At 54.1% G+C, this 26246-nt stretch overlaps 1 protein-coding gene across 5 annotated transcripts in view; it reads right to left on the bottom strand.

Annotated features, from left to right (window-relative positions):
• The window catches only part of RALGDS (ral guanine nucleotide dissociation stimulator), a 61488-nt gene that overhangs the window by 10830 nt on the left and 24412 nt on the right, over positions 1-26246 (bottom strand). Inside the window, exon 1 of one of the 5 annotated variants that reach the window (XM_055804654.1) lies at positions 14671-15179. The exons of 2 other annotated variants lie outside the window; for them this stretch is intronic. In XM_055804654.1, coding sequence (XP_055660629.1) covers positions 14671-14853 — 183 coding nt within the window. In that variant the 5' untranslated portion in view covers positions 14854-15179. Of the gene's footprint in view, positions 1-13109; positions 13241-14670; positions 15180-26246 lie in introns of those variants that run through there. 2 more of the 5 variants (XM_055804628.1, XM_027778033.2) reach the window with 2 other exon arrangements.

Raw genomic sequence — 26246 nt, 5'->3', positions numbered from 1 at the left:
AGGCACCGGCAGCTGAGGGAGAGCTGGGCTTCTTCCCCATCACCTCTCCCTCTCTCCATCAACAGCTCATAGAAATGAGGTGCTCCTCAGCCAGGTGAGCCACCTCCAATCCCTTTAGCCTGAGCTGGGAATCGGGGGGGACCAGCATGACCTCAGGAGAGAGCTGCTAGCACTGCTGAAGCCTTGCTCCCGATCAGCCACCTACAGTGATGGTACCTAACCTGAGCCCAACTCAGCCAAGTTGTCTTTCTTCCACCTATACATGCTGTTTCCAACAAAAAGAAAGCAAAGCCATGGAAACTCTTCCCAGTTTTTTCACAGAGACCATCAGACTCTGGTGCCCACAGCTACACACCATCCTCCAGAAGCGACAGCAGTAGATGCTTCTCGAGCACACAAGCCCACTGCCGAAGGGGCAGTGATGGAGAACAGGGATCAGCACCAGCAGTGCTATACATCAGCTCTCCCGGGCTCTCTCCCAGTCTTGACCACCCAACCGGTCCACCAGCCCTACCCTGCCCATCTTCCCGTCACGCTGACTTTGGCCCACAGGAGGAGACCTCTGTACAGCCTCACTCAGCAAATGGATTTGGCTGGGCAGTTGTAGACCCTAAACAAAAAATCAGATGCTCGCTGAGATGCAATTAAATTAATAAAGAAATCAAATCATGTAAGAGGACAAAATGTCCCAGGATCAATCTGTGAATCATTGGCAGCTGCTGTGCAACTACAGTGGAAAGTATTGCCGTAACTGTGCAGGGGTTTCCACTCCATATTTCGTGTCATGTGCAGAGGATACACCCAATTTTGATGTGTGTAGAAGCAAATTTCATTTCCTTCCCATATTCAAGACTGTCAGATTCATTCAGTTTTTGTCTTGCTGACTTGTGCGATATCCCCAAAGTTCCCCCTTTGCAAACCACACACAAAATACGCAGCTTCCCAGCGGTCTTCAGCCAGGCTCATGCCAAGAACCAGGCGAGCTGTTACACTGGTACATTTTAAAATTTGGCTATTTATATTCTATGTGAGCTTCCTCTTTCCTACGGCTGCTTCTCCAAGATGCTGATTGTGCATTCTGCACATGCTGGTTAAAAACCAACGAAGCAAAAAGCAGCAGCAGGATGGAGCCAGTGAAGTCCCACTCCGACACCTGCACCAAAGGCACGTTTGTCCCTTTGCAGATGAGGGGACATTGGGTGGGAGCAGGGTCAGGAGACACAAAACCTTGACCTGTGGCTTGTGCGTGTGCCAGCCACCAAGAATACCGCAGTCCCAAACCTGGACTCACACCAGGATTTCCAGCACATCAACCAAAGATGAGCATCTTCAAAATGGTCTGTGAAGAGCTCTGACAAGTGCTGGTAAATATTACTGCAAAGCTACTGCTCCCCCCTGCCTGCCCTACACCTCCGCTGGAGTTTTCTGCCCCTCGCAGCAGAAGGGAACGTGAGTCTGGCCCCAGCCAGCACCGCCGCAGCCCAGCACCCACAGACAAACCCTCCTCCACCAGCGGTTCAGCCTGAGTAACTCAGCACCGCACCACGGCAGAGCCACTGGTGAGCAGTCCCCGCCTCGCACTGCATCGCGTTGGTAGAAGAGATGCATCCAACGGGCCCAGGCAGCGCTTTAAACAGCTGCAACAGATTCAGAAAAGCCCATCTGTGAAAGCACTAACTGTGAGCATGTTGATGGTTACAGCACTGGCACCTTCCATCACTCTTAGAGAAGGGACTCAGTACCCCAGAAAGTGAGATCCAATGCATTTCACGATGTGTACCAAAAGAGGGAAGACACAGAAAATTAACATTTGACCACGATCTCTCCAGCTCAGCGTGCAGATCCTGCTCCTCTCCATACAGCTGGAAAAAGGCCTCCCGATGGAGGGGCACCTTGTTTTCCTTGAAAAACCATATGTTTAACTTCGGGGTATCAGACGCGCAGCTCTGCAGAGCAGAGGCTTTGCGAAAGCAGCCGTAAGTGAACTCTGCAGGAGTTCATCCCCTGCAATATGAAACTGGAGGTCTGCACCAGATGGCTTGCCTGGTTTTAGAGACTGCCTCTTCCAAGTGCAGATAGCCCGGGGCTGCCTGAGCAACAAGCTCCCACTGATAGTTCAAAGCGTCTGTGACTACACCAGGGAGGAATTCCTGCTCCGTGCAATAAACTCAGCTCCTCTCTGGTGAATGTTCTAGTACACGGCGTGGCGTCGAACCCCACGTCTTCACACGGAGGTTTAATAAGGAGCTCTGAGACGTAGCCAAGGTTTGCGAGCCTGGAGGAAGGGCTGTGCTGCGAGGGACCCTTGCAGGAGCCAGGCAGAGAGCAGCCGGGAATCTGCCCTCATCTCTGCTCTCCAGCTGAAGGGAAGGGAAAACGCAAAAGCCAAACAGCAAAGCAAAATATTGGCTAGGGATCTGCGTTTGGGAAAGTGTTTGAGATCAGTCACCAAGGCGGTTTTAGTAAGACAGAAGCAAAGTACAGGCTGCAGTGTGAGCGTGACAGCATCCCTGCACGTTACACACAGGCAATTATCCAACAATTACCAGGTCTTAAGAGCTCTGGTCCCACGTGCCCTGGGTTAGCGCACTGGCTCCAAAAACACAAAATAACGAACTGTTATTGGAAGAAGGTATTAATTTCAGCACACGTGGAAGAGGCAAAACTGCTTAAAGTGCTTTTACTGATGCTCCCTGGACAACAGCTGGTTTAAAGATCAAGATGCTTGTGTTACTCTGTTCCCTTCCAGCTGGGCTCTACAAAACGCTTGTCCCACAGGCAGGTATAACACAGCTGGGAGTATCTTTGCACCATGATTTCCAAGGGCCACTGCCACCAGCCACATGAGAGAAGCAGACGGTAACCCTGCCCATGGGAAGCCGGGATCCTCCGCCTGTTGGGAATTAACAGCCTCGTCGGCTACCGAGGCAAAAAAGGCAGAGCTGAGCCTCAGAGACATCACCAGGAGTTTCTCATTGAAGTTCTGTATTTGCACAGGTTTGAAAGGGCTTGACGAAAGCTGGCAAAGCCAGAAACAGAAGGTGGGGGTCTGGTCTTTACAACCCCCAGCCCCTTCTCGGAGGAATCCCTTCCCCCTGGCGAGAGGGGAAACGGGCCCTTCCAGAAACGAAACCAGGTCCACCAAGGGCTGTCCCCTCCACGGCTGACACGAGCCCCAAGTTAACTTTCGTTTCGCTCTCAGGAGCAAATTCCCAACCCATGCAACGAATGGCAGTGACTTTGGGGCCTCTTATGTAAACCGAAGCGTACGACATTATGTAAAAGGAAATAGGAAAAAAGTCACCCCCATCGAGTGAAAGGAAAACAACTGCAGTTCCGTGAACCAAAGATAAAACCTGCAAAAGCAGAAGTGCCCTCCGTCCTACACAGCCAAAATAAGCGCACGCAGCAGAACACCCTTCCTCACGGGGACTTCCAGGCAAAAAGCCCCAGGGTGGATGTTTTCCCAGCTCTGCCGGGCAGGATCACCCCGTCCACTCCTTGCACTCACCAGCAGTTTCCTTCCCCCAGCCGCGCTCAGGAAGGCTGCAGAGACCACCCAAAGCGGGCACGGAAGCTGCCGAACGCCCCCCACTTCGGGGAAATGCCTACCCCGGTGACCCACAGCACGTGCTTTGGATCCGCAGCCCCATGGAGGGCAGGAGCACCCTTGCTCCCAAACAGCACCCCACCGAGGGCCGTGGGGGCACCGGGGTACAATGGTTCTGTGCTCCTGCTGCCGCTGATGGAGCTCCAGCCCCCCCGCCCTGGGCACTGCTCCCCACGTAGGGGTATTAGGGAGATGGACACCATTCCTTCAGGCTTTCAGCTCTCTGCCTGCTCAGTGCTGCCTCAACCCAGCACCAACAGCCCATTAAAACGTAACGACAAAGGGAGAAACAAGAAAAGACTAGAAAAAGGGCCAGAAGCTAAACTTCAACCCACGATGAAAAGGGGGTGTTTTTGCCAGGACACCACAACAGCGGCGACAGCTGAGAGCCTGTTCTTGCCCCGTCAGCTGCTGGTCTCCGCAGCTGGGCTTCCCTGACACCCCCAGCTCTGCTTCAGGTGTTTCCACATAGAAAGCTGCGCTCAGCACCCGCAGGGAACAGCCCTGAAGCCACGCATCACCCAGCACCACACGCTCCCAGGGAGCAGGATAGGGCAGAGGAAGGGTGCACATCACCCCTTATCTGCCTCTCCTGGGGATTTCACACCTCCCCCCTCGGGGTTGGGGCTGCCCCAGATCGACGGCAGGTCTGATCCTGCCTCTGTAACCCAGCAGGGTTAGCGGCAATATCCAAGGCAGTCTTCTCCACCCTGGCAGCTTAGGAAGAGGAGAAAGCAGCGGCTGGTGGATCGGTTACAAAGGCATCTTGTGACTCGCATGCAGTGAGTCAGCGGCTGGAGTGAGGATTAGGAGCTCAGCACTTGGGTCCAGAAACGAGACAGAGCAGATACACAGGATTCCTCCCCCATTTGCTTTTGTTTTGCTTTTAAAGAAAACTAAGAGCCTGCTCACACGTAGAGACTTTTTCGTTCTTTTTATGGTCTGGAAATGAAGAGTCAAAGATCTGCAAAGACTTTGTGTATCCGCTCCGTCCTCTCCAGACTCCAAGGGGGCAGGATCAGGCCCCCTGATGCAGGTGCTGCAGGACCAGCCTTACTAGGGGACTCCCCAGAGAAAAGTAAACTCCATCTGCCGCTGGCAGTGCCAGAGATGCCAGATGACTGTTAAACTCCAAACCCTGTGTTTCCTACACCTGGGAGTACAGAAGACCACCAGCACCTCCACCTAGACATCTGCATCCCATGAGAAGACACTTCCAAAGCTGGACCACCCTCATGTTCCCTACCAGGGGACGTGCTGGGACGGGCTCCCTTCAGAGGCTGCTGAAGGTTAGAAGAAAACTGAGTGCAGCAGGTTTTGCTTCCTCTCTAAGTCGATGGAAAAAAGATCCCGCCGACACAGCAGTTCTAGCTCTTGCTCCACAGTCCTTAGCTTTGTGTTCGTGATCACTTTGGCGTGCGTTTCGGCAGCATCCATGCTCAGCGCCAACGCCTACGCAGAGTCAGGCTCGCATAGGAGGGACGCAGCTGGCCTTGGCTTACACAGCAACCGCTCCGCTATGAACTCGCCTACAGCCCAGGGGGTAATTACTGGAAGTGAAACCAGAACGACATGACTGGTGAAAACCGGTGTATGAAAAATTAATACCTATTGCTCTGTAAGGTTAAATAAAGACTGTCTCATAGTAAAGTCATTTCAACTCAGAACAAAGGTCTGTATTTCGCCAAGACGGAACACAAAAATCTGCAAAACCCATAGCAGAAACAAGTTCAAAAATTGATTATTTGTGTATGTGTGTGCAACAGCACCTGGAAGTCGCACGCAACACGACGGCTCTATAGTGCCTTGTTCAAATGCGAAGAAAAACAGGACGGATGTCCCGAAGAGGTTGCAGCTCAAGCCGACCTGACCTAACGATACTCCATCGATCCCACTGCTGAAACGGGCCCCTCGAGCTCCCAGTACATTATTTCTGCAGCAGCAAGAACCGCCACGGGTGTTTGATTAGGTTGGCATGTGGGAGCCGACGTACCTTGAAACCAATCGGTACAGTCACTCCTGAAACGTCAGGTATGTCTTCACAATCGTTAACTAGAACACACAGACTTGTTCGCTGTTGCAAATGCTGGTAATGCTGGTCCCTCGCGTCTACCAGCACCTGCGAGCCAGTGAGTCCATCCCTCCTGAAAGTCAAGCCTTTACATTCTCAGAGACACAAAGCCTTGAACGAATATTTCCCTGTTCTCAGCTCGTAGCCCATGTGCCAGTCCAGACAACCAAAAAATCAATTTTAAGGTGTATCGGCTGCTCTAAAACCGGCTCCGTTTGTCAAACCTCCCCCTCACCCCCGGCACGTACATGACCCACATGAGCCAAGCACACACTGGGGCGCACACCTGCGGCACAAGCAAGGCATGCGGGATGCACAGCAAGGGCAAAGCAACTCGTGGCTCCAGCAGCTGCCTGGCACAGGACACCAGCCCAGAGCCAGGAGGTGGCTTTCAACCCCCCATGCCACCAAACCATCCCACCAGTCCCACGCCAACATCTCCCAGGGAGTTTTGCCCCACGCCGTTCCCAAGCAGCCTGGATAAGCTGTAAATGGCTGGCTGTGCAGTAACTCACCTGCTGGAGCTTGCAGAGGGAAAAAGAAAACAAAGTCCTATCTTTCCATGATTTTGAAGATGCACAGATTGGGGTGGACACGTTGGAGGCTGTCCAAAAGCCACGGCCCTGTCTGGCTGCGGTCTGGCTTATGGTAACTGTGCCGTCTCCCTTCAGTTTGAACGAGGTTAATTTCAATTTAGCTCAGATACATCTTTAGCTTAGATAAGCTGAACCAAAATAAGCCCTCGTGAAATAAATGTGTCCACCCATGTGTTTACACTGCCTTACGCCAACTTACATTCCCTCCGCTAAAGCTGGTGTGACTGAAGCGTGGGCAAAGCCGACAAGCCTAGACCTCTTGGACCCCCCCCTCCCTAAAATCCCACTGCCCCAGCCTGTGCAGGGGAGGATGCCCGGGGGGCTCTAGATGCCCCCAGCCCACCCCGACCCCAGAGCAGGGCAGGCTCAGGCGCTCCCCCAGCCCGGTTCAATGGCACCACTGTGCTCCTCAGGGCCGGAGAGGGGCTCGCGGTGCCGGTGGCACAGAACAGCCTCGCCGCATGGCTTGCTCTTTGTGTGCGTGTCTGCATCAGGGTGACCCAGTAAACAGCTGAAGCAGAGAAAATGCAGGAACAATCCAGCGCAGGGAGGCAATGAGGGGCTGCCGGTGAAAGGACCGGAGGAATAAATGCGAGGCTTTGTTCTCCGGCCGTGCCCCTCACGCCCAACTCCCACCGCGGCCAGGATGACGTAGGATGCCTCCATTTGCTGCCGGCATGTTCCCAGCCACCCCGCGCCGAGATCCGGGCTGAGCCCGGCTCGTCCCAGCCTCCTCCTGACACCCGCAGCCCCAGCGTGTCCCACCACAGCCCAGCTGCAGGTCCCAGGTCATCCCCTTTGTCCCAGGGAAAGGCTGGGAGAGATTCTCCTCTTGGATGGTGCCCCGCTCCCTGTCCCCCTCCCTGGGGTGCCTGTGGGAAGCTGGAAGGGAGAAGAGCAAGCACTTTTGCTTTGTAATCAAGAAAATCTCACCTTCCCAGCATTACTTAAATAGGTGTCAATGAGGCATTAGGTGCTATATAAGCAGGCAGAGGGGCAGGAGTCAACAAGATGACACCTGGGGCGTCTGTGATCAGGCTGCTCAGCCAACTAATTCCAATTTCCACAGCTGAAGCAACCGAGAGCTGAAGTTTAATTGGCACCTTTGGGGAGAAAACAACTGGAAAAAAATTATTAAATAATAAATAAAAAAAATCCAGCTGTTGTCAAGTGCCTGAACACACATGCCAGGAGCCCAAGCAGCGAGATTTGGAGCGAGGCCCTGCCCTGAGTGCTGGGGGGCCAGATCCTGCGCACGCAAGGGGTGGAGAGCGGCTGCGGCACGAGGAACGTGGGTGTGTGTGCAGCTGGGTGGTGGGATGAATTCCCTACCCAGACCCTCAGCTCTGCACTCGTAGATGGGGGTGCTGCTGTGGACCATGCCAGAGCAGGACCTGCCGGCAGCCAGCCCTCCGCCAGGCGCCAGCCAAACCCGGGGGGTGGCAGGGAGGCAGCGGGCAGTGTCACACAGGGTCACTCCACTTCCCCACCTGCCCTGATTCAGCACAGACTTTTGGAACTAAGTTTTCTCCTGCCATTTAAGCCACAGCCCTTCTCCAGCGATGGCTGATGACGAAGGTGTACCAGCATCTGCAGCAGCACGCCTGCACCTGCTCGGGGACACCAGTCATGGGGATTTCAACCCGGTGCTGGGTCACCGTGGGCATTTGCAGGCAAGCATTCCCTCACGTGGCTAAAGCTCCTTTGTGGCAGGTAAAGCACCACACAAGCCTGTTCCTCCTGGCCACAGCACTTTGGTGAGCCGGCACAGACACGCTCCTACCCTGACTCGTCTGTTCCTGCCCTGTTCATCCCCTGGGATTGCCATCCACGGGTGAGCATCCCTGTGGATCACCCTCCCATTTAAAATGAGTTCGGGGAACAAACCCTGAGATACCCAAAAAGCTGATGTGCACAACAACCATGGGGCATCCTTCCCTGGCTCCTTTCCTTTGACACTGCCTGGACCAAAGTCGAGCCCCAAACAGCCCTATCCTCCCCAGAGCTGAGTTTTGCTGAGGAACACGCTAAAATCCATGGAAATGAGGACTTGGAGAGATGGAGTTTGTGGGGTACCCTCCCCCTCAAGAAACACCTCTGGGAATAAGTGTCTGTTATGACACTGGCATGAGCCATAACTGTTCTCTGAGTCACTCCAGCGTGCTGTGAGGGAGGGACCAGCCTGGCCTCTCCTAATGCCAGCTCTCATTGTCGCAACCGGGACTGGATCTAGTAAACCACATTGTCTAGAAACCCAGTAATCACAGTGATGTTCACCAGCAACACTCGGCACAGGGATCTGGCCAAGGGGCCCTGACCTGCACAACTGCAGCCAGGACCAAATATCCATTAAAGAAAGAAATCAAAAGCAAACAAAAAGCAACGTTTGGAGAAAAGCTGGGCTGCTTTAACATGATAAACAAAACTGAGGATTTGCTTTGCTCTGAAAAGTCTGCAGTGATTGTGGGGGTCACAGTGTGGGAGGAATGGGGGTGACACCATCAGCCACGGCTCACCCCCAAAACACACACCCTCCAGCTCACCAGCTCTGCTGCTGCTGCGATGCACAGAGCTGGACCTCACCAGTCCTGAGCCTTTCAGGCAAGTGTCTTTGACCAAAATCCCTGAGGTTTTTGCCTGAACAGGCAGGCAAGGTCCTGAACACCCCAACCACACCATGGTGCACCCATCGGCATCCCCGCCTGCTTCCCACAGCTGAGTGTTCACCCTGCCAGTCTCAGGCAACATGCTTGGCTTTGCCCAGCCTGGCTAAACGATGGTTTCCTGAAGTTGGTTCCAACCCTATGAGGTGAACCCAAACCAAACACATCATTTCACAGATGAAAACGGGGCTGGAGCGGGGAGCCTGGGGCAGGCTCAGCTTGCGAGTCTCCATGGAGACCCAACCACTGCGAAGTGCAGGGAAAGGCTGCGTGGTTTTGCTGCATCACATGAAAAGAAGTTCCTGGTAAGAAGGGGAGTGAGCCCTTTGAAAAGCAGGTTTCCACACAGCCCCTCAGCCCAGCTGCTGTTTGTTAACATGTGGTTAGCAGAAAGAAAAGCCACTCTAAAAATAATGCCTCAGCATTCCAGATGAAGTTGCCTCTGATGAGTTTCCTCTCCAATATGCTCTGTTTGCAAGTTGAAACAACTTTTTTCCTCCCCTGTCAGCTCCAAGGACTCGGCTGGTGCCTGGCAGCTAGAGCCATCTCCATCTCGCCTCCACCGAGCCCGGGGCTGGCCAGGCAGCTGTGCCCACCAGCCCCCGCTGCACGGGCACCCAGCACCCCACATGCAGAGCGGGAAGATGCCCTTCCCCATCCCAGCGTGCTTCTGACAGCCGGGCTCATTGAAATACCAACTGTGTAATGAAAACAAACTCACTGCTGTCAAGCTATGCAAGTGAAACCGGCCACACGTGCTTAATCTCCACTGACATTTAGCTGTCACATAACTAGTGACCCTCAGGTATGTTGGAGAGAAACTCTCGGCGGTTATCTAACGTAAAAGCACTGCCCTGTAAGAACCTGCACCAACACAGCCCCGAGAATAGAGCCAAAAACTTTATAGAGATTATTTGCATAATGTCATAAAACCATATCAAAATCAGGTGGAGATGGATGGAGGTTTTGGGTGTTGCAGAGTCCCCAATTCACTGCACGGAAGGAGACGGGCGTTTGCTCGCTGCAGCCCACACGACGGCATGGCCCACCCAGAGATTTAGGAAAGGACTTTCCCCATCGCCTCTGGGAAAGCCCTTCCCAGGTATTAAGAGAACAAAAGGCCCATCCACAAAAGCCCTTCTGCAAACACCAGATTACACTGAGCAAAGCTACTCCCGTGCGAGTAGGTTCCCTGCACCTCCATCCCTGCTCCGACTCCCTCCCGGTGTCTCCATGCCGATGGCCAACTTGCAAGGCAAAGTCCCCAGGGAGCAGCCGGGATTACTCCACGCAGGAGCTCAGCGCTCCCTTTCCCTAAAAGCTCAGGAGCAAAGTCCAAATGCATCTTCATTGGAGCTCCATGAGCCAGGAGGGCTGGGGCTGCTGGGATGACCCACACGGGGACAGGAACAAGACAAAAAGTAGCCAAACAACTCCATCCTTCCCCTGCTGCCCATCTTCCCAAGCAGGCATGCTCCAGCCAGAGGCTGCAATACAGTTTCAGTGTGATGCTTAACAGGTCTCCCTGGGCGCAGAGTCCCTCCTCCAAAGACCCCTCGTGCCAGCCTCACCTTCCAGCCTACGGATGGATGCTCCTTGCTGCAGAATGACGGTCCCACAGAGCCCCACCAGGCATTTTGGACAGGTTGTGGATGCTGCTGTTGGGTCTGACCCAGCACCACGCACACTAACAGCACCGGCCGAACAAAGTAATCTATGGAGGGTATGAGTCCTACAACCCAACTCTTTCTCCCCAAGGCCCAAGTAATGTTTCAAATCCTGACTCCCCTCATCCAGACCCTGCAGGTGCCATCCCACCAAAGTAATGCACAAACTCCAACCCACCACGAGCTGCGCTGGAGCCCCCCGGGCCCCCTGCCAGCAGCTCGGCCAGCTTTGTATCCAAATCCCGCTCCTTAGCAACGACATTTTTTCCCCCCTCTTGCTGAGTCCATGGGAGATGAAGAAATATTTGAGAACTGAAGCAGCCCTGCCTGCCGCAAATATATATTTCAAGAAAAGGCATACGTCCGCTTGGAAGCCAGTCACTAGGCAGCTCTGGAGATAAGGGCGTTAGAAAAAGTACAAGCAGGGGATAGTCAGCCTTTAAATGTGGTCTAGAGTGACCTAAATAAGCTCTCAGCTCCTTCAATTACACGTCTCTTGGCTGACAATTAGAGAAGCTGAAAGGGTGATGGAGGAGCTGCTAGCAGTGAAGCCCTTCCTATGGCTGGACCAACTCAGGTGGCCCTAAAAACAAGCCGTGCGCTGGCCCTAATGGTGGGATGGTCACAGGCAGCCCCCAGCTCCCAAACAGTGCGATCTGGGGGGCCCTGAAGCACCCCAAGCTGCAGCACAGGACCGCCTGCCTCCCCCGCTGCAGGGGTGGCCAGGGAGGGGTTCCCCATCCAGCCTGTAGGTCAACAAAGTGTTCCGTTCCCAGGTCTGCCAGTCCGGTGCTAAATCCAGTAAACCTCAGCGAGATCCCAGTACCGGAGGATATCCCACCTCTGTGGAAACATGGCATGGCAGCCTCCAAGAAACACAACTCTTATACAAACACATTTAGAAGCCTCTCTCCAACTTCTCTCTAACCATATTCAATAATAATTATTAAAATCCCTCCCAACCTGTTCCCACCCTGCAGCAGCCCCCAACAATCAGCATCTGAACCCACTCCTGGCCTCACCGCCGGCTCCAAACCTTTCTGGAAGGGAGCCAGAAGGTAGGTCCCCATCCAAGAAGTATCAACAGATGATGTTCATCTGGCAAATTGCAAGGGGCATATCAGGTTGTGCCTGGGGGAGGAGAACAAGCTGGGAGAAAAGGATCTTCTTCCAAAGGCACCATAGGAAGCTAAAAGAAAATACCTTTTAAGAGATATCTGTTCCCTTCCCTCGCCTCCCTCCCAGCTGTAAAGAGCAAGCACTGACCTCCAAGGCATCTGGGCTGAGCAATTCAAGTTTCTGAGGATGCGTTTAGCAACTGAAAATCTCCTGATCGTGCAGAAAACAAACAGAGCCAGATTCACAGGGACACAAGTGGCTTTGCTATGCGTCAGCTCAGCCACTTGTCTAGAGGTTCGCAACATCAGCCCCATGAAAGTTTCAGTCTGTGTCATCTGCAGGGGTGCTTATGGCATGATTGTCCAGCAAGGGCCAGGAGGAGGGCCACCAAATTCACTCTGGGGCTGCCACTGGATAGGAAGGGCACTCATTGCTGATTTGGGATGGACTGGAACTGGAAAGGCCAGAGCAAAAGGTCTGCAAAGCTGCTCTGCCAGTCCCTTGCTTCAGACAGTCTAAATTTTCCATTCCCTGTGGTTAAAATCACGGTGAGAACACCCAGTAACACGTGGCCATGAGACCTTGAGTAGGACCTCAGAGTGATGCCTGGGTGATCGATACTGTTGCTGCAGGAGACATCCAAAGAGCTGCCCTGCTGACATCCGCAGGGGCTCAGCTGAGGAGTGGAAAATGAGATCCACATTCTCCGCAACTCGCCCAGCAGCTTTCCAGGGATCCTCTATTCCCTGTGGGACCAGACTATCCGCCTCATAAGCTGGCACAGCTCCTCCAAAAACAGCTCTGTCCCAGCACAGGGGACATGCCGAGCCCAGGAAGCGCAGCTCCCTTGGGCAGAGGTGTCAGCCCAGGGCTCCCATCAGGGACTGATGGCAGTGCTATCAACGGGGCTCCACAAAACACCTATGGTCTCCAGGGGGTTCCTTAATCAAATAATCTGCCTTCTCCCAGAGTGCATCTTGCACAGTAACTCGACCCGAGGATTATAACCACACCAGGCTGCTGCCAGGACAGTTGTCACAACACTGAGACTCTTATTTTCCTTCCCTCTGTTGTGCACTGCGATGCCGGCCAGCATTAGTGAGCAACGTGGAAGCCCACACATGAGAATATAGTAGAGATTAGTGGCTCCCTGAGCATCTCAAAGCTTCTCGGGAGACAGCAGGTCACTATACACCACTCTGGGATGTAACTTTTCTTGCCACCACTTGCAAATGGATGCTAGAGCGAAAGGAGGGATCTGTTGGCCAGTTGTTCAGGGCTGGCTCCAGGACTGTGCTCTGACCCTCACGCAGCACAGAGCCACGTACAGCCCAGAGGGGAAATATGGGCAAACCAACCTCAGAGGATCTGGTGGGTACTCACCTCTCTCTCCACCTCGCACAGGTGAGCGAGGGCTCGCTCAGGAACAGCGGGGGCCATGCCGAGCGCCCCCCAGCCCTGCTGACTTTTCCTTTGCAGCCCCCATCACCAGAGATGCTGCCAAACCCTCTCCAGCACTCCAGAGCCTGCTCTGCTTGGGGTGCACGGGGGCTCGCATGTGCCAGGCAGCCTCCCCCTGGGGTGAGAGGAGCAGCACGCTGCAATCGCCCCCTCTTTTCCTCCCCCTTTCCCACTCCTTTTGCTCTCTCTGCCAAAAGCACGGCCCCTCGGCCTCCCGGAGCGCTGCGGGCCAGAGAGGCTGGACTTCCTGCCAGGCATAACGCGAACCAGATGATGTTCTCCATGTACTCTGGGCGATGTCAGTACACCCACCCCCAGGAGAGAGAAGCAGGGAGGGGGGGAAGGGGGGAAAATAAGCTGGATGGAGCTTCCATGAACTCTCGGCAGAGCTGATGAGCCCCAGCCACAAAGCCAGAGGTGAACAGATACAGCCGGAGCCGATAATCCCAGCGTTGGCTAGCTGAGACTCGCCATCACAGGTCATGGGATAAATGGTTTAGTGCTGGGAGAAGGAGCCGGCACCCCTGAAATGCTGGCTGCCCTCCGCAGCTATCTGCACAGCAACCCAAAAAGGTTTAGTGGCGATTCCCCTCCTCCAGGGAAGCATCCAGAACAGAGAAGCACATCTGGAGCTGGCTCTAAATCCCAGCAAAGCCAGGCTTGGTGACCCTTGCTGGTATTAACCCCTGCACCACCAGCACGCCCGCAGGCCAGCCCGCAGGTCTTGGGCGCTGACATGCAAGCACCACCTCTAACACCAAAACCTTCCTCCAGCTGAGCTTCTCCCAACACGTTTGCCCCAAATCAATGACATTCCTGGCACACCGAAGATGATCATTTATTCTAAGAAAAAAAGCACAGCTCTGAGTCAGATTATTTTGGGTGCCTCCACACACAACTGCCATCAACAAACCACTTGGGCTGAAACCTCCAGGGAACTGGTCCGACCCTGAACCGCCAGGCGCCGAATCCAAAGCAGCACAAATATTTTGCATCCTCCAGCAAAGTCCTCCTGATGCCTGTAGCCTTCCCAGAGGACACTTTTGCGGTTTGGCCAAGCCTGAAGCCTTTACGAGCAGCTCAGATCACAGCAGACTCCTACCTCCAGCAGCAAGAGTCTCAAATAAAATATTAAAAGCCCCGGTTTCAGCAATCTGCCCCGTTTCCCGGTTGTTTGGAGGGAAAGCGTCTCTGTGGCTTCTCCCAGCGGAGAGCCTGGCAGCCTCCCTGCCAGCCAGGCACGGGGAGAGGGGCAAACCGAGCAGGGGCCCCCACTTACTACATACATTGCAACAGGGTTACACACAGCAGGCAGCCTGCAGCCACCCCCTCACCAGCCTGCGGGCCAGCTTTGGCCACTCCACCAGCGAGATGGCAACCCCAAAGCAAAGCGGGGTGTGCGGCGGGGCCCCCTCCGCGCCCCCCCTCCCCAGCTCACCGCAGCGGTACCACCACCAACCGCCCCCCCTTCCCCCGCTCTCACCTCCAGCGGCGGCAGGTCGGGGTCGAGCTGGGTGAAGCTGTGCAGCACCACGGGGCTGCTCTCGCCGGCCACCTCCAGCCTCACGCCGCCCCAGAGGCTCCGCGCCCGCCGGCAGCCCTCGAACATCCTCTCGGGGGCGGGCGCGGCCGCATGGTGCGGGGGGGCGCGCCGGCGGCTCACCATGGGCAGCGCCGCCGCATCCCCGGCGCCGCGCTCCGCCGCCGGCCCCGCCAGCGCCCCCGGGGGGGGGACGGGGCTCCGCCGGGGGGGGGTGGGGGGGAGGGGATGCCCGCGGGGAGACGCGGAGCCGGCGGGCAGAGGGGCGGCCGGCGGGATGGAGCGGAGCGGAGCGGCTCGGGAGGCGCGGCGGGAGCGCCCGCAGAGCGGGGCAGGCGGCCGGGAGCCCGCAGCCGCCGCCGAGCAGCCTGATGTCACGGCGGGGCCGGGACGGAGCCGGCCGGGCTGCAAAACCAGGCACTGGATTCCTGCCGCTGCCTCCGCCCGCCCGGGGGCGGCACGGCTCGGCACGGCCCGGCCCCCGCGGGGGGGACACCGCACCCGCGCAGCCCACGGAAACGGCGGGCGGGGGCTGCGGGAGGGGCGAAGCCTGGAGGGGATGGGGATGGGAATGGGGGGGGGCGATGCTCCAGGAGACCCCCCCCGAGGGGGAGGATGCGAGCAGTGGGCTTTTAACCGGGGGGGGGGGGCGGGGAGGGAGCAAAGCTGTAGGGGTGACAGCGGCTCTGGAGAGGGACACTTGTATCCCCAGGGGTTCGTGCAGCACCCAGAACTGGGGTTCACCCACCACCACCCGAAGAAAAGTCTTAAATCCAAGCGCTGGAGCATTAACAGCGCGTGTTTGTGTCCCAACAGACAAAGTTTTCTCACACGGCAGGAGCGCAGCCCCCCGCCAGCTGTGCTGCTGTGCCGGGAGCGCTGCCCAGCTCCGCTGCCCGCAGCTGGACGGTACCGGCAGCATCCCCGGGGGGATGAGGGGACGTGACCGGGGCCCCGCAGTGAGTCAGTGCCGGGGCAGGGTCTGACACCCCCCACCCCCCCCTTGCCATGCACCGGCAGGGCAGGGAGCAGGGGCCAGGGCACCTGCGCTTGGCCCAGCAGGGACCCACGGTCTGGGGGGACAGCGGGGACTCAGATCCCACTTTAAAGAGGCCCCAAGCCCCCAAGACGATGCCGAAACCCTGTAACATAATTTTGTTTTCAGAGGCAAAGAGGAACAGGCAAACCTGTCATTAGTCACCCCCCCAGCGCTGAGCACAGCGTGCTCTCACCCTCCCTGGGCTCTTCCTCTTCCCTCCTCACACGCTGCCCATAAACCGTGTCACAGGGTCTGGGCAGCTGCTGCTGACACCACCAAAACCCAGACTTTTACGCCTCAGCTCTCTGCGCAGCTGAAATAACATCAACCTCCCAGGGCCTTCCAGCCCCGCGGCTTTATTCCCAACGAGAACATGGAGCCGATGCTCACGCGTCCAGCTCTGCCCAGGGCACCGGCAGCTCCTGCCTGGGCAGGAAAGGATTAACACAGCTGCCAGGGATGTGGTGTGCTTCCAACTTGAAAGTTTACCAGGCAGAAGGATGAGTGAGGACAATGTGGGCTATTGTCTTCCTTATCTGAAGCCACAGAGGGTCAAGGGGACTCCCTGGGACACCCTGGGAAAGGGGAGCCAGCCCTGTGCCAGGGCTTCGCGCCCCCGAGGCAGCCCTGCACCTTCCGGATGCTCTCTTAGCGGTGATGCAGATTTTAGGGCTGCCCAGGCGCAGAGATGAAGCCCCGATCCCTGCCCCGGTCACCCCACGGTGCCAGACAGGTCACCTGAGCTTTCTCTGCTGCAGAAAGGACACAACGATGCTCCGCACAGAGATGTCCCCAGACCCACCGGCAGGTCATGCAGAAACTGCGTGATGCCGCAAGATGTGCTATGAAACGAGACCGGTGGCGTGCATCGGTTCACTTGGCGCATGCAGAAATCAGAGGCAGCACCAGGTTCTCCAGCAGCAATCAGTTGCCTCTCTGGGCTGTAGGGTCTCTGGGAGGGAGACGGTGCTTTTCTTCGGTGTTTATCTCTTAGGGCAGTGTAATCACGGCCCACCACTGGAATTGCGTGGCACTGCTCGAGTGCACGTAATAACAGCCCTACTCATTTTCAGTTGGCAAAACCCTTCAAAACCCTCCAGCTTCATCTGACCTCTAAGGAAAGATGCAGCTCTGTTTGATGGGCAATTTTCACCGGTCCCTTGGTTGACCACTAAAGATGGTTTCAGGGGAGAAACACTTCTGATAATGGATAATAAATAATATAAGGCAGGAAGGCAACTGCAAGGGTTTAAAAATAGCCAGCCAGTTTCCTTTCTCCTCTCCTGGGAACCTTCTGGGTCTGAAAAGCAAAACACTCAAAGCGGGGTCAGGAGCCCAAGTTCAGGATGTTTGCTCAGTGTAGCTAACCCCAAACACTCAGCCGTCAGGGACCAGGCTCTTGAAAGTCATGAGATTCAAAATAAATAACTTTGCAGGGCTTCTTATTTGCCTCTAAGCATACAGCCACAAGGGAACATGCAGTATCACACCCTCAGGTTTCTCTCCTGCACCCCTGAAGGTCTAGAAATTGAAAATCGTGAAACAGAAAAATGCAATTATTTTATATGATGTGACTCCCAGAGCAGGGGATTTAAGAAAATGATCAATGACTGACTCATTAAAAAAAGAAAATCATCAACAATTTACACTTGGCAAACCCAGCAAAAACTTTTCACGACACGCTGAGCATTTGCATTGACGCCAGCTATAAATGTCCCATCAATTTAGTGGGCGCAGGAGCAAAGATGGGTGCAGGAACCGGGAAATCCCTTACTTTGTTTCTTTCCACCACTCTGCAATCAGCACTTGGCTGAATAAATACAAGCCCATACGGCCGATACCTACAGATCACAAACCTACGCTCCTCTGCCGCAGTCTCCAGCCTGCAGGCTTCCCTGCACGGTGAATAATGTGGAGTGGGTAACACCGAGAGGCTTTTGGAAACTCTTAGCTAGTTTCCTGGTTTAGCTCAATCCATTTGGGTCAGGATTGAGATCTTAGTTTGTTTCTTAGTAACGGGGCTCAGCGCAGACCCCAAGTTGGCTCTCCCTGTCTCGTACAAGCTCTTAGATGCAGCCTTCGAGCATCCCCCTCTGCTCCATCCTCCAGCCCTCCCAGCGACTGCCCTCCTTCGCTTTCATCTCACTGCTCCACTTCCAAGAAGGGCTTTCCAGCGTATTTCCTACAGGACAAAACTCACGGTGACCCAGTTCCCGTGCTCAATATTGCTGGGGTTTTTTTTCTTCCATCAGGCCACGGGCTGAGCGAGCGAGGCTGCCCACCCCACAGCTTTGCTCAGCCATGCTTTAGCTGCCTCCTGCATGGCATCAGGCTGCCTGCAAACACCCCCCTGCTCCTGCCACTGCCCCGAGGGCATGCAGCGGCACCGCCTCGCAAAACCCCCATTTTCTTGAGCCTCCGCGATCCTACAGCAGGGCAGATGCCAGAGGAAAGAAGGAAACGTCAGCTCCCACCACAGGAGGCAAGAATTGGGCCCAGCCGCCTCTCACAGCCCCTCTGGAGCATCGCACAGCACCAGCTTTCACTGTTCGATGAGAGTGACGAGGGACCCAAACCGGCAGCCCCCCGATGGGAACCGGGCTGTGCTGTCTGGGAGTCACAACATTATCCAGTCTCTGTCCCAAGCTCCAGCACCAACTCACGAGGCGCATTGAGTAAATCCCTGCAGTGCCCCGTGTCAGGCTGCTCGCCATAAAATGGAGACGGGAACACTTCCTTCTATTGTAGGGGCTGGGGAAGCCCTTCTCACGGCTGTTTGTAAGGCACGTTGGAGGAAAAGCACTACCGAGAGAAAAGAAATAGTAACTAAAGGTCAGGCTGTTCGTTGCACTTGCATTTGAGTCCTAAATCAAAACTTTTGGGGCATTCAGATTTTAATTTGAAAGACTTTCATTGCCACTTCCCAGTCTCAACTGGAAAATTATTTTATAAGAAATAATAATAAACTAGTACCCTCTTTTCTACTTCTGGACAAAGAAAAAAACTTCCAGGCTTGTGCAAGAAGGGGAAATGATGTCACTGTTCCTGTCACTGCTCCATTCCGTACAATCCACATAAAGATGTCAGGTTAGAGCAGTTGCTCCCAAAATTTGGGGACCAGCAGATCACAGCCAGCCCTCAGTCCCTCGCAGTCCCAATTCAAACTTGCAAACACCACCCATGCCCCTGTTTAAGCAGGTTTTAGAGGTGAGCCACACACCACTTGCCACGGCTTATAGCAAGCTCGGATTTTAGAAATTCTCTGCCAAGTATTTCAGATCCAAGGCAGTTGGATCATTCACTCTGCCTCCAGGTTTTGGGAGTTTCTCAGGGCCGATCAGGCACTGTGAACTCTTTGTGCTGGCAGGGAGGAAGGCTGACCCAGGCTCTCCTGCACTTTGTGCCCCTTCTGACAGTGGCACCTGTTCTCCAGCTGCAACATCCCCTCCTCCCCACGGCCCCCCACGGGCAGCTACCGATTAAGCGCCGGGTTAATTCAGGAACGCAGCTCTCCTCCAGCCTCTCCGAAGCATGCCAAACGTCTAACACAGCGAGGCAAGCTCCTAATTATTGGCAGTTCCTAGCAGAGGAAGCACACCAAATCCCCAGGCAATTAGGATCTAAAACTCTCCATCCAGCTATTCTGTGTTTCATTTCCTGCAGCCCCTGCGCACAGCTGGGCTATGGCATCTCCTGCGGAGACTCCAGCCTCCTGAAGCTCAGCAGCAACGATGCAATTATGCCACAAACCTCGGAGACTCAAGAGCTTGCAGGAATATTTCTCCCCAATGCAACAGCTGGGTGGGATGGCATGAGAAGTAGTGTTTGAGCATCTTTCATTACAGAATGGCAAGTGACAACACAAACCGCTGTTTTTCAAGCTTGCTGACCTCTAAAAGCTCAGCAGAACCAGGCCAATGTGGCAGGGCAGGATGGAGTCGAGCCACTTTCTAAGAAACAACTGACCATAGCATGCTGTGTGCTGGCATTTCTGGGGAGAGGCGCCTTGATGCCTTCGCGGCCATTTAAATGGAAAGAAAACACTCAGAAAAATAAGAGGCAAAATGTAACTCCTAACATTAAAACATGCCCAGAAAGCCAAAGACATCAGGGTCCATCTTGTGAAAAGCACCAAGAGACCGTACAGCATTTTGCAGGGCACTGGTGGCAAGGGGATGCAGGAAAACAGGCATGAAGGCTTGCCCAGAACTTGCTGTTTGGAGAGGATCACGAGACACCCAGTGAGTTTTGTCACGGACCATCCCCACGCTGAGAGGGAGCTGTGGCTGCAGCTCGGGGCTGCAGCGTTTTCCTTTTCCACGTGCTTCTCTGCTGCCGGCCGCAGCGTTCCCCCGAGTGCCGAGCTCAGCAGGCATTACGCTGCTGGAGCCTGACACGCTGCAGACACGCCAGAGCTCCTCTGGTAAAGACTGTTTCTTGAGCTGTTTGTCTTTAAAGGCAGCTTTTATCTCCCCATCACCTTTCTGCCAGCATGTTTCAGTCAGCTCTTTTAACAAATACCACCTAAGGTGCTTAAAACCAAAAGAAAAACAGGAAAAACATTTTTTGGTGTTGCTTAGCGATCAGCGTACGGTGAGTGCAAGTCTCCCAGGTGCTCAGAGTTATTGCAGTTTCCATCCTTGCTCGCATGGGTCCTCTGCACAACAGTCAGGAAAAGAAAAATCACCAGGAGAAAATAGGAGAAAGGTTACGAAGCCACAAAAATTGGCAGGGAAAGATGGGAATGGGTGTAGCCCCTGAAGATAGAGGAAACTTGTTTCTGAAATCAAACCAGCCCTTTTCATCTACCAGAAAAATAAAATGACATCGTGAGATTTCATTACATATTGGAAACACGTATCTGATCGCTGATGTTGGGCAAGGTCCAATGGTGGCGGTTTCACTGGCAGAGCATCCCGAGACTTCCAGGGTCCCCCAACAAGTCCCCCAACAACTGGAGTCACTTTTCCACCACCAGCTCAGCACCCTGAGCCCCTTGCATCCCAGAGGGTCCCTGAGTGCTGCCGGCCCCTGCCCTGCCCTGCTCAGACACGGGCGGCCAGGGGCTACGCCGATGCACAAAGCAAAGTTAATCTGCCTCCAGCTACACCACTTCCCAGAAGAAACACAACCTATCGGAGAATTTACTGGGCATATCTTATTCCCTTTACCACAACCTTCAACAAGGGAGGTTGCATGCTGGATTTTCTGTACACATGACTGTTCCTCGCCCCAGCACCTTTGTACTGGGGCCAGACTGGGAGCAATAGCTCAGTTCAAGACACTGCTCTGTTGAACACACAAAATCCGTACTGCAGCGACTGGCTGGTGGCTGCCTGTGAAACAGGGAGCAGCATTGCCCACTGCTACAGCTTTGGGATGCTCATGTCATTGCTTGGGCAGGGCTGAGTGGCCCCATCGATCACTCCCACCCAAACCCCCTTCCAAATCACCTGGACAGCAGGAAGTGCTCTCCATGGTGAGGCTCATGAGTCCAGGTGGAAAATAAACATAATGAAGCTCTGGCTCTGCTCACCTTTCAAAAATACAGTCAAGGGCAGGCAGTACGTTTTTCCACTGACAGCCACCAGCCAAAATGACACCTTCAGCTGAATCGTGTAAAAGGAGACTCTCAGAAACAAGAGGCTCTGGCAACCAATCAATAAAGAAATCCCAGCGGATAACAAAGAAACTTTGCTCATTAGGGTGCCTGTCCTCATCATCAGCTCCTGCCTCCCCCAGCACACTCTCTAGCCCTGCTCTCACCCGTGCCTCCCCTGGCACCACCACAGCCACGAAGGTAGCACGTACACCTGCATTACCCACACCAGCCAGGGAACTGGGACCAGCCCTCGGGTCCCACTCTCCAGTCAGGGGAATGGAGGGCAGCTTTATTCCGGCTGTCATCCCAGTGGCTCTGCTCCTGGGCTAGGGAAGGGGAAGAGAGGCTCATCCCCTGCCCTCTGCCACGGTGACAGCTCCTGCCAGCATGTATAGGGCATTGCTGAGCGCCTGCACTTGCCTTATATCTGGGGATGTGCTGTGACCCCACGCTGCTGTTTGCCCTCCCTGGGGACGGGGATGCAGGTTTGCATCTGTGTGACTACCCCAGCATGCTCAGACTTAGCTCCCTGAACCTGATCAGCGCCATATGCATACATTTCCCCATCTCTGGAACGACGTATCTTAACGCCCGTAGGGAAAGGAACGGTGCCATGAAGCTGCGAAGAAGTCCAAAAGTGATGCCAGAGCACAAGCACAGGGAAGCAGCACAGAGAGCTGGTATGTTGCACAAGACTAAATTACGTCCAAAGACTGGCTAAAACATAAGAGCCAAACAGGCTGCAGCAAGATGCTGGGCTGCAGAGCTGATCTGATCTGAAGAGCTACAGGTAGCAAAATAGAACAGATTTACATGTAGCCTCGGTTTAGAACAGTTAGCCCAGTATAGGAACAGGATGGAACAGATCTAAATGCCAGATCCTGGAAATAAGTGAAGCAACAGGAAGGTGTACCGTGCATATAACATTAAAAACACAAGTAAATAACTGAGGTTACTTAAAATAAGAAATCCAGTTAAACAGGAACAAAGCCCCTTAAGGGGGGATAGGGAAAAGGATGTTCCAACAATGGTCCTGTATCTCCTTCGGCTGCACAAACGTCAGGGAAAGCATACATCAAAACCCAGACGGGTTGGAAAGCCGCCGTGAAAGCTGCAGGAAAGCTGACTTGATCTGAAATGAGGAGTGAAACCTTGGAGCCGGGCTCTGGTGGAGTGAAGAGCTGATGTGATTGAAAGTGAGCAGCAGAGAGAGGAGCCAGAGGGGCCGGCGCAGCCGCAGGGATGAAGGAGAAGGGAGAGGAGCTGCAGAAGGAGCACAGCAGGAGGGACGTCCAGCAGCTGGACCAGCAGCCAGCATGGCTGGGTGCTTGGGGCCGGGTGCTTGCTGACGCCGTGTGGCCCCTGCCAAGTTATTTGGGCCAAATTCACTTCGGTCTGGGCTGGGGCACAGTGAGTGGACACCAAAATATTCTGTTTTAACAGCCTGAGTACACACTCACTGGTGTCAGCCATGTGAGAGTCAGGAAAAGAGGCTGGCAAGAGCTGGAAAGGGAAAGTTTCATCGCCCAGCCCTGAGCCAGGTATTGCAGAGATGAAACAGTCACATGACTAAAAAGTCAATTAAGAATTGTAAAAGTCTTTTAGTATTCCCAGGTATTGTTAGTCCCTCAGTCAAGGATGTTCAGAAAAAAAAATGTTTTTCCCTTCGGTAATTACCACTTTAAAAGGTTTCCGCTCCGCATTGTTTTAGCGGGGGGAAGTTATTCCAGTGCCTCGCTCAATGGCCAGCAAAACTCTTTTTGTTGTGGGTTTTTGGCATGGAGGAGCAATGTTCTTTCTTCCAAACAATACTGTACGCCAGTGGCCGAGGGCCAGATTTATCTCTCGGTTACAGTGGCACAAATATCAACAAACTCGGCAAGCGTCGCTGAGTCACACCATGGTGCTGAGTCCAGCCACGGTGCTGCTGACCCTCTCGACATTCCACCTCTGGGTCCATGATTTATGCTGTTTTTACTTTAAATCTTGGCTCCAGGAATCACTTTGAGTGCTAAAGAATTTCAGTCTTCATTAAAATTAAAAGGTCAGCCTGTGAGCACTGAAACTACTTGTGTTGTTTCCTACGGTTTCACGTCTCGAGATGGTCTTTCATGCCTAAAAATGTACAAACTGAGAATGAAAATGGTTTTGTGGTTGAAGTGTTTGTAAGAAGCATCTCCCACATGGATTTCTGGTGTCTAATAATACATGAACTGATGCGACAGATGTTTTGGGGCATTTACAAGATCCTTTTCCTCCTTTCAACCATCTAATTTCATCATATTTGCACAGACTTAACTATCTGCAAGCCCTCAGCCAAACTTGTGTGAAGCGGGCCAGCAGGTTCAGAAGTCATTTGGGAGAGAGGACACAGGCAGACAGACATGACAGCATTAGCCTGATTTTACGTAATTAGATTTTAAGAATTTTCTGTCCCCCTAATTGCAAGGAAAACAGCTAGAAAACATGAGCAGAGCTTCTGCAGGAGGATCAGGGACCAGAGAGTGAGCGAAACAAGCTGTTCCCTGAGGGTCTTGCCCAGCTTCAGTGAGACTTTCTGCAGCAGCGAGGCAGCATCCTGCCCCCCCCGAGCTTCTCCTACCTTGGACTCTCACGGAACAGAAAGCACAGGATGATTGATCAGTTCCTGAGCAGCCAGCATCATTACAGGTCAATTTTTTTTTTTTAATCTCAGCAATGAACATTATATCCCTATCTCTGGTTAATTACCCATTGCTATGTGAGCAGCGCTGTTAAGGAGCAGTGTGTTTTTATGACACGTGGATGCGCAACACAGTGGCACGCAGGTGCAGCACCAGCTGGGACACCCACTCAGTCCCCTTTTTGCAAAAGCCAGACCCCTGGAGAGCTTCCCTTTCCCACCTTCTTGCCCCGGTGGAGGTTCACCAGCTTTTGCAAAGCTCTTCTCCAGAGCAGGCTTGCAGCAAGAGGGCTGGGGCAGTGGGGCGATCGAGGGCCCCTGGAAATGCAGGTGTGTTGTAGGTCTTGGATGGAATTTGGGGCCAGGCTGCAACCAGCTGGACTGTCAGCAGCAGCCAGGTCTCCCACACTTGGGGACAGGGCCCTGCCTTGTGCTGACCCCAAAATAACTGGGGATGGGTAAGCAGGGCCAGGTCCCTCCAGGGGCAGGGGCTGTGGGTGCAGAGGCATCCAGCCCTGTGCAGTGGGAAAAGGTGGAGCTGTGCCCCTGTAGCTTGTCCCTGTGTTTCCCCCATTCCTCTGCTGAATAAAAAGGGAAATCCGGGATTTTCAGCTGCTTTTGATTCCCTCTTGCTCCACACACAGCAGGGTGGGAAGGGATTAGTCTCCATTTCCTGGCTCCAGACAGCTCAAAGGGCTGCCCAGGCAGGACCCCCCGGTCAGGGGCTCCCCGACCCACGACCACGATGCTGCCGGACCCCTGCATCACTGCAACAGTTGGCTCCATCCTGCCTCCCCCAGTCCTCCGCGCATCTCCCCAGAGACCCCGGACATGCCTCCCAGCTGCTCTGGTCAGTCAGCTCAGGGTCTGGCACTACAAACCACGTTCCCTCCTTTCTCACTGGGCTGTGGTTTCTAACTTGTACTTGGTTTCCAGCATGGGAAGTAGAAGTGCTGGGCAAGGTACGGTGATGAAAGAAAAACCCAGACTCTGAGAAATGCACATAGGAACCTAAAGGGAGAAGAAAAGAAGAAAAGGAAGAGCAGAAAGGGGCTATTTTAAAGGTGGGGTTTGGGGGCTGTATCCTGGCAGGCAGGAGAGCAAGCCCCCTCATCTTGAGCCACCAGCATCACCAGGGCGCCCGGTTTGTTTCCTTGTCAATAACATCACAGCTAGCCAGTGCCAAGATTGCCACATAGCTCATCGCAAATAGCTCCTCAACAGCTCCAAGTCAAGGGCCTGATCCTGCTGGCTGTCCTCTGGAGCTCAGAGAACCCTCCCCCAAACTAAAGAGGTGGATGGCAGCGGTTAGCAGGACAGTATCAGGGATTCCCCACTCGAGCTGCTGCCAGAGGGAGCGAAGACCCAAGGTGTCCAGCCACCGAGTGCTACCCCAGCCCCAGCACACCTGGGGACAACCCCAGCACGAGCTCTAAGTCAGGAGAGGGGCAAGGACACAGGACAGAGGAGAGATCTGCATGACTCTGCACACAGACAACAAGAAAATCAACAAAGCAGCCTTTGGATGTAAACAGCCCTTGGGGTTCATAAAGTCAAGACCTCACTTTAAGATAGAGGAAAATTCTTACCATAGAGGCACAGAGGAAGACGAGCACCCGAGACACTGCTCACAACCAGCATCTGCATGGAGGTAATGCCTGAAAGCCTCAGCTGTGGACCACAACACAGGGTGTTTGCTGCCGTGCCAGCAATGTGCTCCCCTCTCCAGACACCATGTGTGACGCCACACACATGACTCCAGAAACTGGGTGTTAAAAATACCAAATATCACAAGTTCTGCCCAAACCGAACCACCAGCCTGCCGGGTCGCTACGTTACAGTGTCATATGACACAGCTAAGAGCTCTGCCACCGGGCAGAAGGATCTGGTGAGAGCCACCTCCTCAGGGCAAGACATAGCCAATGGTTTCAGCAGTGGTAATACTAAAACAAAGCAATTCAAGCACTCCAGGTTCACAACAGGCAGACCCAACACCAAGCTCTATCTTGGCTGTCCTCTGTTACTCGGGTTGTAGCGTTTTACCACCTCCCAAGCACATTGCACTGAAACCAAAGATGCTATTTGCATCAAAATGGCACTTGATAGCCAGCACAGTGGCCAAATCAAGCTGTTTCAAACCAGTGCTCCTGGCAAGGTAGTCGCTTAGCATTATTTGAAGCTCACATGGCTAAATTCACCCTTACCCAAATGCAGCA

The sequence above is a fragment of the Falco peregrinus genome, chromosome 1 (assembly GCF_023634155.1).
Source record: "Falco peregrinus isolate bFalPer1 chromosome 1, bFalPer1.pri, whole genome shotgun sequence".
NCBI lineage: Eukaryota > Metazoa > Chordata > Aves > Falconiformes > Falconidae > Falco > Falco peregrinus.
Note: the sequence above shows the minus strand (reverse complement) of the source record. Positions and strands in the feature narration are given on the sequence as shown.